At 44.4% G+C, this 13,951-nt stretch overlaps 1 protein-coding gene across 11 annotated transcripts in view; it reads left to right on the forward strand.

Annotated features, from left to right (window-relative positions):
* The window catches only part of jakmip3 (Janus kinase and microtubule interacting protein 3), a 599,024-nt gene that overhangs the window by 353,663 nt on the left and 231,410 nt on the right, over nucleotides 1–13,951 (forward strand). For all 11 annotated transcript variants that reach the window (XM_070876792.1, XM_070876782.1, XM_070876783.1 and 8 more), the window contains 3 exons: nucleotides 6,495–6,554; nucleotides 8,963–9,091; nucleotides 13,497–13,625. In XM_070876792.1, the coding sequence (XP_070732893.1) occupies nucleotides 6,495–6,554; nucleotides 8,963–9,091; nucleotides 13,497–13,625 (318 nt within the window). The remainder of the gene's footprint in view (nucleotides 1–6,494; nucleotides 6,555–8,962; nucleotides 9,092–13,496; nucleotides 13,626–13,951) is intronic.

Raw genomic sequence — 13,951 nt, forward strand, 5'->3', positions numbered from 1 at the left:
TACGGCTTAAAGAGTAGGTGACTTTGGACACAAGCTTAAAATCTTAGACTAAATACCTACCCTGTTGGTTACACCGAACCAACCCTCTTCCCAGAATCTAAGCCTAGATAATAAAAACCCTTCTAACTAAACCCCTCTCCTGCTTTGGTCAGAACCCACACTTGGAATCCTCCTCACACACACACGTTAGCCTGTGTCATGGACACTTGCAGTTCCTCAGCAGCCAAACACGCTGGCGGTCCTGGGGATTTTCAGAGGTATGTGCTGGATATAATTACCAGCCCTTGTCATTGATTCAACTCTATAAAGACAAAACCGTGCCGAACAGAAGCATGCGATCAGGCCTAGAGAGTTACGTTCAGGCAGTACGGCGAGGCACTCATTTCGGGTGTTCCTGGAGAGTTGACGGACGCAAAGCCACGCGGGGAACTCCGTTCCAGATGGTAGAGAAAAATAAGCACTGAATCCCTCAAAGTTCAGCATCTTTATACCCCGTATAATACACAAAACTGGCTGGTCGATTCCTGGTTACCATGGTCACAGAGATGCTAGTTGATCTTCCTGGCGACGTCTCTGTTCTGGATTGGTCATCTCGATGAAAACAATGGTAGGCCATTTCTGTAAATGAGCAGCTCTTGAAGTACTAACTGTTTGTTGAGTTCTTGATTGCTCCTTCATTGAAAGAGTCCAGAGGTGTTACATTTGGCTTGCAAACCTCATTGTCCATTCAGACATACCGGCTCCATGGACAAAAGACGTTTTTCCACAAATCACACAAAGTCCTAAATGAAAAGGCCTCTGCCTTTCATGACATCAGCGTTGAAACTGGTCCCATGGCAACCCAAAAGACAGACAGCTCCTGCTCTACTTCAGAGAAACATAAAATCAGTCCTTTTAAAGTCCAAACTCCATTTTGAAATGCAGCCCATGTGCGTCTCCATTTTAAAAGGGTACAGATCCATTTTTAAAAGTCCAAAAATCCTTCCGGCCCATACACACACTGATGTTGGCACTGGTCAAATCCTATACAGTTTAAAAAAAATCTAAACTTAAAGAATTCCATTAAACTTTCATTTCCTGCATTTTAAGTTTTAAAAATTTAAGCTTGATTATGCATATTTATGTGTTCTTGACTCCCTCCAAAACTTCGCATAAAAATAATGGTGTCTTTCTGCGCTGGTTTTTTAATGTGCGCTGGTTTTCCTTAAGTGCCCAGAAGGTTTTTCAGGAGTGGTCATATACGCCATCCTAGGAGAATTGTAAATTGGCATAAGTGTGAAAAATTGGCGCAGACATCAGGCCCCCTATGAGGCAAATAAAAATGAACCTAAAAAAATCGTAACTAATTGAGTTATGCTGGCGCACAAAGATTGGGGAAACTTGGATTTTTAAATTTAGGCCAAAAAAAGCGGCGGCTCCAAAAAAAACGGCGCAAATCACTGGGGAAAATTGAGCCCTTTTACTTGGTGAACAAAACTGCTGGAATATACACTCACCTAAGATTGACTTTTCCATTGGTACCCCAATATCTCGCAAGATCCTTTGTGCTCTTAGTAAGACATCTGTACTCATCACAACAGCCTTGAGCTGCACTCCGTATTCCCCGTCAGCTTTTAAGAGGTTGGTGAAAGCAGCTGATTGATAAGCCTTGCCCATCATAGCTTATCAATTAAGGTTCGCTCTCATGCAGACTCTGAGGGAAACAATCTCGTCAGTTGAAAAATTGACAGGATTTTAGTTCATCTGTAACTGCTCTCGATGTTCATTTTATACTACTGTTCTGGCTTTTGGATCCATTGGGTATCATTTTTCATAACACAACTTTCATTACAAATATGAAAATTGCTTCTGTGAGCGCCACTAAAAATGCATGAGATGCTTGCTAGCTATCAATCAGACATGCTCAAAACCAGCATACCCACTCTACACTTTCAGAAAATTACTTCTACCTTTCTAAAAAGAGTAAATTAATATCTAGTTTGATATAATTTCTTTACTGCCTTGAAAAATCTCTTCAGTACTTAGCCCCACACCTCACCATTGCCAGAACCATCACACTCAATGCCCTTCTTCCTCGCCTAGCATAACTTCCGGGATTCCAGCGGCACAGTATATTCTATAGAGTCCAATTAATGCAAATCCTGCTCAGTGCACACAACCCCAGCAATTTCTAATGGCACCAAAACCAATGGTCCCTCAATATATCTACTATAGCAATGGGAGGTTCCCATTAAATAGATTTGGATTCAACATCACAACATATTTGAAACTTTGATATTTACTTGTTTGTGTCTAGTTATACAAATGTATCCACAAGGTTTCCCACTTTCTATTTCCCATATTGTATTGGACCATCAGTTAAGTAACCTAGACACTGGAGATGTGGAAGGGACCATATTTTCTTCGGCTGTCCCAGCTGATGCTTTATATTGGCAAGCATAGAAACAAAATAAAAATAAGGGATTTAAAATGAGGAAACATTACACGGAAAATGAGAAGGATGGGGTGAAACTCTAAACATATTTAAGAGAAGTGATGTGCAGTAATATAAACGAATGACATCTGACATTTAATGGAATATGATTTGAAATGTTATCCATCAGAAAATATTGAATGATAGTTATACTGATTAAAAAAAAATCAGTATTAATAATATTCAAATAAATGAATCATTGCTGCTGAAATTCAAGATTCCAGAATAAACCTTTTATAATGTTGTAATTTTGATGTTCCATATTTTATGGTGAATAAAATGCAATGGGCTACAACCTCCACTTTTGTGCTTATCACCCAAAAATGGCCGTTATTTCCAGCGTGGGCATTAAAAAAGGGTTTTCAAATCAACAGCTTCTCACCCATTCTCAAAGCACCTAGTCTCCATTTTTGAAAATGGGCGTTACTGCGAGCGATATGAAATGGGCGGTAGCATTAAATTTTTTTGACCTTCTGCCGTAAAGTGTGACTGTCCTTAGCAATGACATGGCAACGCTCAATTCCTACGATTCAGGAGGTCAAGGGTCATGATGACATGCACAGAAGAGGAGACAGAGAGAGAGGGAGCTCAGAGGGGCTGAAGGCATGTCTGGGTGTGGTGTGGCTGCTTTGGGAGGAAGGAGGGAGACTTTAGAGCTTCACAGCAAGTAGGCAAACAAAGATTAGCTGTTACCAGCCACATATTTGCCCGAATTTGGCCTATAATGGGGAGAGAGGAGGAGGCATCACAGCACGCTGTGGAGACTGACGCTGGAGAGAGCAGTGAGGTGGGAGAGGAGCACATTGGAGGGTGCAAAAGAGCCAGGATGTTCTCGGACAAGGAAAATACCTCCCTCCTGCAGGAGGTCGAGTTACACTGGAGTGATTTGACACAGGGAGGGCGTGGGAAGCCCACCCCAAAGGCATACCAGAGGATATGGACCGAGGTAGCAGAGATGGTCTCGTTGGCGACCAAAGAGGTGCGTGAGGGCAACCAATGCTGCAAACGATGGAACGACCTTGTGAGATTCGCAATAGTAAGTATTACATTGATTTACATGTACTTATATATTTATATAATTTGATTTGTAACAGTCATGAATGACTATCATCAAATGTGAGGTCTTTCACTTTTACCGGGAATGTTTTACTCAAAGCCTGCGGTCACGGTGCACGTCTTTAGGTAAAGAATGATAATTTTCATAATAATCATGATTACATCTGTCGGTTATGTGTTGTATCAGTCTCTGTGACAGTACCTAGCAATGATATCACGCAATGATCTCATGCCATGTCGTCCTGTCACCTTTTACAGAAGAAGCTATCGATGATGAGGTCCGTGCAGAGGCGAACGGGTGGGGGGCCACCAGTCCTCAGCGACATCACTGAGATGGAGGAGCGTGTGCTCGCACTCGTGGGGAAGCACCCCTGGACAGCCACGGACACATCTGCAGTCCCTGAAGTGATGCCACGTGAGTAAAGCTTACACATTGCGTGATGTGAAGTCAATAGATGCCATACCCACTCATCTCCGAACAATCATATATGACAGATGATTTCTAAAATTGTCCCAGAAATAATGATGGCCTAATGAAAATCATTGCAATGCAAATGTGTTGATGGTCATGAAATGTGATGTCTGTGATGATTTTGAGAGCGGTGGTGCTTTTGTCGTGCATATGCTGTGTGTAGCGCTGGACTCACCTTGTGACCCTAGCACCCCCTTCTCCTCTAATAACCTCATTTGTGTTTTGCAGTTCAGCCAGCAGTGCGTTCCAAGGTAAGACCACAGAGGCCGGAAGGTGGGGACATGGGGCCCGACTCTTCGGATGATCCTACATCTGATGCTGAGGAGCTCAGATTCTCGCCGTCAATCCACTGGGTCTGTTCTCCACGGATGAGAGCGCGGATTTCAAGGAACCTGCATCGCCACGCTCCAGAAGCCATTCCACCCCAAGGCCATCTAGTGGTCCTCCGGTCATTCCGGCCTCCACTCTGGAGGTACCAGCCCCAAGCACCTCGCCACAGGGCACCCCATTTGTCCCCAGGACGGCGCCGACCCTGTGGAGGCCTCGTGAACGCAGCAGGCCTGTTCCACAAGCTCCACATGACAGCGGAGAGATGGTACAGTTGTCCAGGAGGACTGTAGACATTGGTGACCAGCTCATCGAAGCATTGGGGGGCATATCCTGACAGCTGGCCACCATGACCGAGTACATTCTGCACCCCTGGATGCGATAGCCAGGAACTGCCACAGGCCTCCCAGTGGTCCCAGAGCGCGGCACTCCACCCTTGGGTTCCGCACCACCACTACGAACGACAGATGAGAGCAAGGACCAAGATCCTGCTTCTACATCAGAGAATGTTGCCCCCTCGGCACCCCCGCTCCCGTACTCGTGCAACCACCGCATCTGCCTTCATCCCCCCGCAATGAGGCACCGCCTGAGGAGCTCCTCAGCCAGGCGCCATGGAGCGAGGAGGGGAAGGGGTAGAGGTGGGGAGAAGAAGGGGAGGGGGAAAGGAAAGTGAGGTGCATGTCCACAGGTGATGGCTGTGTTATATTTCCGTCTGCATGTATGCAATTTGTTGTAATGTGGGGGGGTTGGGGATCACCCTCCTGCTTTTCCTTTGTATTCTGTGTTGCTGGACATGTTGAACATTTGATTGATGTCAATGGTAGAAAAAGTGGGGTGAGGGCGGGGGTTGGATGTTATTGGCTGTGATACTTATGATTTCAGACCAATGTTGATATAAAAACATTTTTATTCAACATAACCTTGTTGCGCATTGTCTCAGATAGCTGGACCGTTACACACTGGTGATTCCTTAACATGAAAGAGTTAAATACAACTTAACATCAATCAACATAAACTTTAACTGGCACCAAGGTGATGGGCACCATTGATGTGTGAGCTGCACACACAGCAGTGTGTCAGCGTTGTCACTCACATCAACGCACTTTCAGGCAAATCGTTCAGATCTCAGCTTCTCACGTAAGAGTCTTGCAGCTATGTAGCCACCACGAGCCCTTTCCTGCAGTCTGGAGGGGGTCGTGGGCATGGTTGCATAGCCAGCCTGATTGTCTGGCCCTAGATCAGCATCCAGCCCCTCATCATCCTCTACCTCTCTCTCCTGAGGTGGAGCATCAGTGCCTTCTGGCAATTCTTGACCCCTCCTGATAGCCAGGTTGTGCAGCATTGAGCACATGACCACGAATTTAGCTACTTGCTCAGGGTTGTATTGTAGCTCCCCTCCTGAGTGTTCAAGACATCTGAAGCACTGCTTAAGCACAGTTATTGTTTGCTGGCCCCATTGCATTGAAAGTACAATAACGATTGATTAGAAGCAATGACTTCCTCAGTAAAATACATCTGGAGTAAACCCCCAATAGTCCAGAGTCTGAAAATATGTCTGTTGAGATGTTCACTTCACTTGAGGAGAACTCCAGTCAATGCAACCTCCCCCGAAGTTGAGGCAGCCTTTTGAATGAAGCGACCTGCGATTTTAAAAATGGCAGCCACACCGCTGGCGTTGGTTCAGAATAGTTCCACTTTTTCTGGGCATTTTTGTGTGCGAGCAATATTGTGGGCGATATGTGTGTGAGGTGATGAAAGTGACGGTGGGCGATCTCCTGGGCGTTAGTTTCGCAAATGTGCTTTTTACGACAAAAAAATGTGGCGGCCGATATTATTGAATCTTGGCATTAATTTTGTGTGGAAAGTAACGCTGGGCGATATTATGGGCGTTGATTTCGCCCATTTTCATGATTCCGCCCCAAAAAAGTGGGTGGGCCGTAATATTTTTTCCTGGGGAAAGCAACGCTCGGCGATAAGTTTCCTAAAAATGCCCAAAATGGGCAATATATGGGCGTTATACTTCATTTCAGCGGTAAAATGAGCGTTAAGTGGGCGTTAAGCATGCAAAAAAAAATGGAGGTTCTAACCCAATGTACTTTACACTGCAAGATGTACATTTTGCAATACTTTAGAGTTCTGAATGAACTTCATCTGTTTTTGTAACAGGATCGGGATAAGCTTCTGCATTACAGAAAACAAAGGAAGAAAGTTACAAAGTCGAGCAAGGTAAAACCAAAGGCTGTGTTTTTGTCTACTTGACATACTATTTCAATGAGGCATCAGAACCTTAAACAAAAAGATTATACATTAACATGGCAAAGAGTAGGATATTTTAAGCGTTTTTAGAGAAAAGGAGGACAATTTCCCTGCCCTATTGGGCAGTATATTTTAAGCATACTTTGGCAGAATCTGGCTGTATTCCTGGGTTCTGCTCTTTTAAGTGTTTAGGGCAAGTGCTAGACAAGACTACTGTTTGGGAATCAGCACTCGCTCCAAATTGAGGCAGGGGAGTTATGTGATGCTGTCAGCCTTAAGCAGCACACAGTGGCAGTGAAATGAAGGCCTGATCGATGATGTTGGAAACAGCAGCCAAATGGCTGGCCAGCTCTGCAATGCAATCCATCTGTTGAGAAAAATGTACTTCTTTCCCTTTGTGGGTGTTTCAGGGGATAGCTGTCTTTCCCTTTACACGTCCTCTGATCCGAAAGATCAAGCCCACAACCTCTGTGCTCTTCTCTTCTGGCAGAATTTCAGTTCCATGCCATTTATATAAAATGTAAATACTCCCACCAGTATCAGGTAGGATCTTTCTGTCCTTGCTAGGGATGCCCCAGGAAATGTGTGTCAAGTACAAAGTGGTTGGAGACAGAATGTTACAGGTCTCCGCTTCTTTTTCCTCATCCTAATGCCCCAGAAACTGATACACATTGAGTGTTAGGATAAGGAAAATCAGTCTCACAATGTCAAGATATACTGATTAAAGCAAACTACTGGTTATAAATTGAAAACCATTGAACCTGAAGCAACATGGTGGGTTTCCTTTCACAGAATAAATAGACCTGGATGTTTTCTCCTCTATAAATCAGATAACGTTGCAGCTGCTTTGAATATTGATTTTGAATCACATACATTTGACCTCAGCATTTGACAGTGTCACTCACTGATAAACAACAGAACTAACAGAGATAAAAAGGAAACTCACAGAGTGCACCAATTCTGGAAAACAAATGCTGGAAATTTCCATCAACTGAATTTTCTCTTTTAGATGCTGTTTGATCTGCATTCCATGTCCAGCTTTTATTATAGAACTAATGGGAGTTGTTTCAAATAGTTATAAAGATCTGGTCATATCAGCCTGGTTTGCTGCATAAAATCCTGACTGACAGAATGACTTACAGATATCTTCTTAAGTGCCCTTACGAAGTTCAACCCTGGCTCCATGCTACCAGCAGGCCATTTTTTATTGGATTCCTTCCACCAAAATATCTAAAAGAGATTTATATAATCCACATCCTGAAACTTCATACAGGTTAGAGGCAATTAGACAATGTGCAGTTGCCAGTGTGAATATAAGCCTTAAATGCATCAGACCAGTGTATGTTACTACATCAACATTCAGATCCACCACAAAATATTTTAAAACTGCAGTGGTCCAGAACTATTCATGTAACGTTTAAAAACAATACTTCTATTTTGATTGATATTTCACTTTAAAGATCATTTAAAAACAATCTATGAACTGCCTGGCCTCTGTCACATAGGATGTAGTTGGACAGGTGTCTGTCTACCTGGTATATAAAAGATTAGGGAATGTCTCAATAGTTTCTAATATCTGGGTTATACACTAAAATTCCAATTGCATTTCTACTACTAAATGTAATATTTTTATAAAAATACATCGGTCATATTTATGATTGGATTGCTGGAAATGTATTTTAATAACTTTTTTGATAGTCTCAAGATGTAAAAATATTAAAATGAAGCACAAAATTATTTAGATGTAGTTTCTTTCATTAAAATAAGAAAACTGTATGCTCACACTACAATTAAGAAAATATTGAGCAATGCATCTTTAAATATTTTTTTCACTGTTATGAAAAAAGTTCCAATGTTCAGAATTGTATACATTCTATCTCCTTACTTGCAATAAATAAAACAAGAACTGGATTGTTTGGTACATAATTCCTTATTTCAAATATATAATTTGTCAAATTCTATGCTCAGAGATGAAATGTTAGGAATACTCAGTGCTGCCTCCCTCTGGAAAAAAATTTAAATACAAAACATTGACATAATTCTAAAAACGTTACATTCCTAATATTGCTAAATTAGGGGTTATGAGGATAATTGGTATCAAATCCTTGCTCCAGACCCTGCAAGCAGCAGGTATTCAGCGGAGTCCTAAGAGAGAGACAAAATCCTTCTAATTCTCCGAGAAAAAGCACTGAGACCAACTGTCCTTATCAATATTATTTTGAACAGGAATCAATAGAAATTTCAGGGTCATGGGATGCAGATCGCTCCTGGTTCTTGATACTTGCTGAACAAAAAGAAAATTAAAGTTTGTTTCAACTTGCTTTTGCAAATCCCTTACAGATGCTCCACATGTTCAGTCATAATTTTGTTATCTACAGAAGCCAGTTGTGGAGACCTTTTTTGGATACGATGACGAAGCCTCACTTGATTCTGATGGTTCATCCATTTCATACCAAACTGACAAGACGGATCAAACCCCTTGTACGCCTGAAGATGATCTAGAAGAGGTGACAGAAATCAGATTAATCCATTCTTTGAAAAAAAACTTTTATAGAGATTACAACCACCATTACATAGAGTACTTCAAATGAACATTTTTATTTTCAGTTATTTGTAAATTTTATATATACAATTTATTTTTTCAAGTAAGATTTGTTTAAAAATTGCTTATTGAATCGATTTATAGTACAACACATACCACACAGAGCAGGCTCGAGGGGCCATATGGCCTACTCCTGCTCCTATTTCTCAAGTTCTTATGTACACATGATTTTCTTTCAACCAACACTGATTTATTTCTTGTCATATATTGTTCTTATCATATTCTTTTTGCAGCGATTTAAAAAAAAAATCCCAGTACATCATGAATATTTAAAACTTTGCAGTTAGCGGGGTGGAAATTCGGTCGCGCCTCTGTTGCAGCGTTAGCACGGGCGGAGCGATAAATTTTGTGTCAGGAAATGGTTTGTGTCTCCAGCCACAAAATTTACCAGCTGGGCCCTAAGTGTGGATCGGAACAATAATGGGGGCGTTCCACAAATCTTTTAGGACGCTCGGCCGGCTGAGCAACTGAAAATCCCGCGATAAACAGCCGGCCTCGGAGCACCCTCAGCTTCCGTGAAAATAAAATCTGAAAAAAACTGTAAAAACATTCCCACTACATTACTCACACCACCACACCACAACAAATGCTTCAGCAACAGATTGAAGAAAAGCAACACAAACTCACAGAGCAGCAAAGGTTATTGCAATGTATTGAAAAGGACATGAAATGTGAGGAGGTCAAGCAGGGAGCAATTTGCACATAATTCACAAAAATTAGAAACAATCACACTCAGGTCGACATTACTTACCTCTCTGTGGCCGCTACAGCTTGGAATGCCTGCTTCCGCAGGCATTCCCACTAGGGGGCGCTATGGGGTGCTACGGATCGGACGGCAACCAAATATCAAGCCAGTGTCACAGCCAGGGGTGTTGCACACCGGCTTGACTCTTTTGGGCGGTAATACTCCGCGCCTCCTCGGAACTGGCACTGAATGTCTTGGCGGGGCGCTGGAAGTCGGCCGCCTGCTTGGAAGTGCTTCCCGCCGCCATTGCCGCCCCTCTGGGGCACTCACAGAGGCGGCAGAAGATCAAATATTCAGCCCACTAAATTTAAATTTACCTCTTCCCTCCCAATCACTTCCCCATCGCTTCTGGTTTACTTCCCCCCTCCCCTCCCCGTCCTTCCCGATTGCTTCTTCCACTCTCCCAGAACCTACCTGAGAGCAACTGCATCGCTGGTAGTATTAAAATCGGATGCGCTTAATTCTACTGCTAAAATGGCCACCATGCTCCACCCTTTGTCTATGATTGGTCCCCTTGGAGGATAAGCCACACCCTGAAGTTTCACAGGAATGTGTAACTGGAACCGCCATCCAAAGGTCTCATCGACTTTGCAAATTATAAATCAATCCACTTGGGGGTTGGAAGAACATGATCCATTTTCCCTGAGTTCCCTCAATTCCCTCTGATCTCCCCACACCCGTGTCTCTCCCCGCCTCCCCATCCGTGTCTCTTCCCCCCAGTCTCTCTCTCTCTCTTCCAGTCTCTCTCTCTCCCAGTCTCTCTCTCCCCCAGTCTCTCTCACGCTCCCTCCCAGTCTTTCTCTCTCCCCCAGCCTCTCTCTCTTCCTCTCTCCCAGTCTCTCTCCCCCAGTCTCTCGCTCCCCCAGTCTCTCTTCTCCCAGTCTCTCTCTCCCTCTCTCCCAGTCTCTCTCTCTCCCCAGTCTCTCTCTCTCTCCCAGTTGCTCTCTCCCCCATCCTCTCTCTCTCTCCCTCTCTCCCAGTCTCTCTCTCTCTCCCCCAGACTCTCTCCCAGTCTCTCTCTCTCTCCCCCAGCCTCTCTCTCTCCCTCTCTCCCAGTCTCTGTCCCCCAATCTCTCTCTCCCCCAGTCTCTCTCCCTGAGTCTCTCTCTCTCTCCCAGTCTCTCTCTCTCCCCATCGCTCTCTGTCTCCCCCAGCCTCTCTCTCTCCCTCTCTCCCAGTCTCTCTCTCCCCCAGACTCTCTCCCAGTCTCTCTCTCTCCTCCAGCCTCTCTCTCTCCCTCTCTCCCAGTCTCTCTTTCTCCCTCAGACTCTCTCTCTCCCAGTCTCTCTCTCTCCCCCAGTCTCTCTCTCTCCCTCTCTCTCAGTCTCTCTCTCTACCCCAGTCTCTCTCTCTCTCTCCCTCTTTCCCAGTCTCTCTTTCTTCCCCAGTCTCTCCCTCTCCCCCCAGTCTCTCTCTCCCTCTCCCTTCCCCAGTCTCTCTCCCCCTCTCTCCCAGTCGCTCTCCCTTCCCCAGTCTCTCTCTCTCTCCCCCATGTCTCTCTCTCCCTCTCCCTTCCCCAGTCTCTCTCTCTCCCCCAAGTCTCTCTCTCCCTCTCCCTTCCCCAGTCTCTCTCTCTCTCCCCCCAGTCTCTCTCTCCCTCTCCCTTCCCCAGTCTCTCTCTCTCCCCCCAGTCTCTCCCTCTCCCTTCCCTAATCTCTCTCTCTCTTCCAGCCCCCTCTCGGCCCCAAACCTTTTGTTTCCTTGGTCTGATTAGCTGCGGGCCTCAGGTGCACGATTACAGAGCAGCAACTTCCATCAGTGCAAAAGAATGTTCCTCCAGCGCACTCACAAACAAATCCACAAACTAACTGACTCCCTGGCCACCACTCTCGGCTGCCTGCCCGCCGTGGCCGGCCAGGGCCTGAGCGAGCGAAGAGAGTCGGGGCCTCAGCAGAGTCTCGAGCCTCAGGTTTTGCTTCTTGGCACCATGTGGAGGGAATGATTTGGGGCCGGTGGAGTGGGGGAGGAACTTGACAACGCAGCATGGGATGTGGTGGGGGGGGGTGGGGGGGGGGGTGGGCTTGACAGATGCATATCTGTTTAAAAAAAAGTGCAGTACAAATAGTTACAGTGATTAAAATCCTCTTCGCCAGCGAGCTGCCTGGGGATGCCCAGCAGGCACCTGCAGCTCGCCAGCCTCATGTAAATGAGACCAGAGGCCCAATATCAGTTGTGCCTCAGGTTTACCCATTCTACCACAGGGTTCATCCCGAGTTCGTGCTGGCAAGCTGGTGCAAACCAAATTTTAGGCCAAGCTCTTTGTGTCAATTCTAACTGTAGTACTTATAATGTGTCACAGAGTGGCACTGTAGTAGTGCATTTCCTGCAGAATGGCCAATATCTTGGCAAAGGTAAATTGCACTCACCCATGTTTTTGGGTTCAACCCTCACCACCCCCCCCCACACCATCACACCCCCTCTTGTTTTTGCCAAGTAGCATGGGTTTGGGCAACTGCAGTCCATCCAACTTGCCAGCCTTTGCTGTTTAGTGGCAGTATTGCCGCTGCTGCTGTGACTCTCGTCGCCCAGCATTTGTTAAATGGCTGCCCCAGCTGCTGGCCATTATATCTGCTGCTGCTGATTGCTTAGCTTCTCTCACTCAATCACTCACTGGTCTGTTCTTCATCCCACCATCTCATCCCGTCCATCTCCAATCCCATTGCTTTTTGCCACTGCCTTTTGACCTACAATCCGGTAGGCCACAATAATTTGTGCTTTCTTTACCCACTGCAGCTGTATAAATGAACGCGGTTGTAAAGAAAGTTTATTTTGGAATACAGACAGTGGGGTAGATCTTGACTTTGTGCGATAGTGTAAAACAGGTGATAGCGAGACGGCGACTTTTGAAATAAAAATCAGGAGAGTTTTACACTATCGCACAAAGTCAAGAATTACCTAAGTGTGTGATACCTGAAGTGTGATGGAAAGAAAGTGTGTGCATATTTAATGTTCTCATGAGTGTTTTAAATTATACATCAATATATAGGTATACTAGGTGTTTTTCTCCTGATTTCCTTACACATGCCATTTGCATGTGAAGAGATTGGACAGTGCACCACTAACCAGACCTTTGTCGGTCCCACACTGAAAGTGGTGCCTTTGAATTAAGTGACAGTCCTGCAGGGTGATACATCTCTCACTATTCATTCTCTCTTGGTGGAAAATACCTTAGCTCAGCTTAGTAGCTCGTCTAATGGCATAATTAAAATCAGAAATTTACCAGCATGGCTGGCACAATCCTGCTTCCTGCTCTTAACAGAACAGCTAACACTTCACCAGTGCTCGACACCCTCCCGCTTCCTGAGAAATCAGTGCCACTTTTAAATGAAACATAAACTTCTGCTGGAAAAAAATCAAATCACCAAGATGGATCAACTTTTATACTATTTGGGATGTTAAAGGTTTTACAGTAAACTGACAATAATGAACCATGCAGGGCACTCCTGTGCTAGCCCTGTCCTGGGTGTTATTTCTGAAAACACAACACTGATATTTTGGTCAAACTATGACTGAGGTGGTAGACAACTGCAACTTCAGAATGTGTTTATTATTTTTTTGTATTTAGGGAATGGCAAAAGAAGAGACTGAACTTCGCTTTCGCCAGCTCACCATGGAGTATCAGGCTTTACAGAGGGCATACGCTTTGCTACAGGAGCAAGTTGGTGGAACCTTGGATGCTGAACGAGAAGTTAAGGTATTGATGGAAATAATCTCATGGAGAGAAACATGAAATTTTATTTCAGCACCATGGGGATATTTTCCTCCGTGTGTTAATTACAACAAGAAAATAAATGTGAGTAAATAGGTAAGCAAGCCTTTAAATATGTAGATTTAGTTACTGCCAGATTACAGTATAGTGGCAGCACATGAAATGACTGAATGGAAAAATAGATTTACTGAAAATGTAACCTTTTGTATTTGGGTTAATAAAAGCATGTCACAAGTTTTGGAACTTTGCGAATGAAACTTAACCTTTTAAATCAAGAAATAAAATATTTCAATGAAACTGCTTCAAAAGTG

The sequence above is a fragment of the Pristiophorus japonicus genome, chromosome 3, assembly GCF_044704955.1.
Source record: "Pristiophorus japonicus isolate sPriJap1 chromosome 3, sPriJap1.hap1, whole genome shotgun sequence".
NCBI classification, from domain to species: domain Eukaryota; kingdom Metazoa; phylum Chordata; class Chondrichthyes; family Pristiophoridae; genus Pristiophorus; species Pristiophorus japonicus.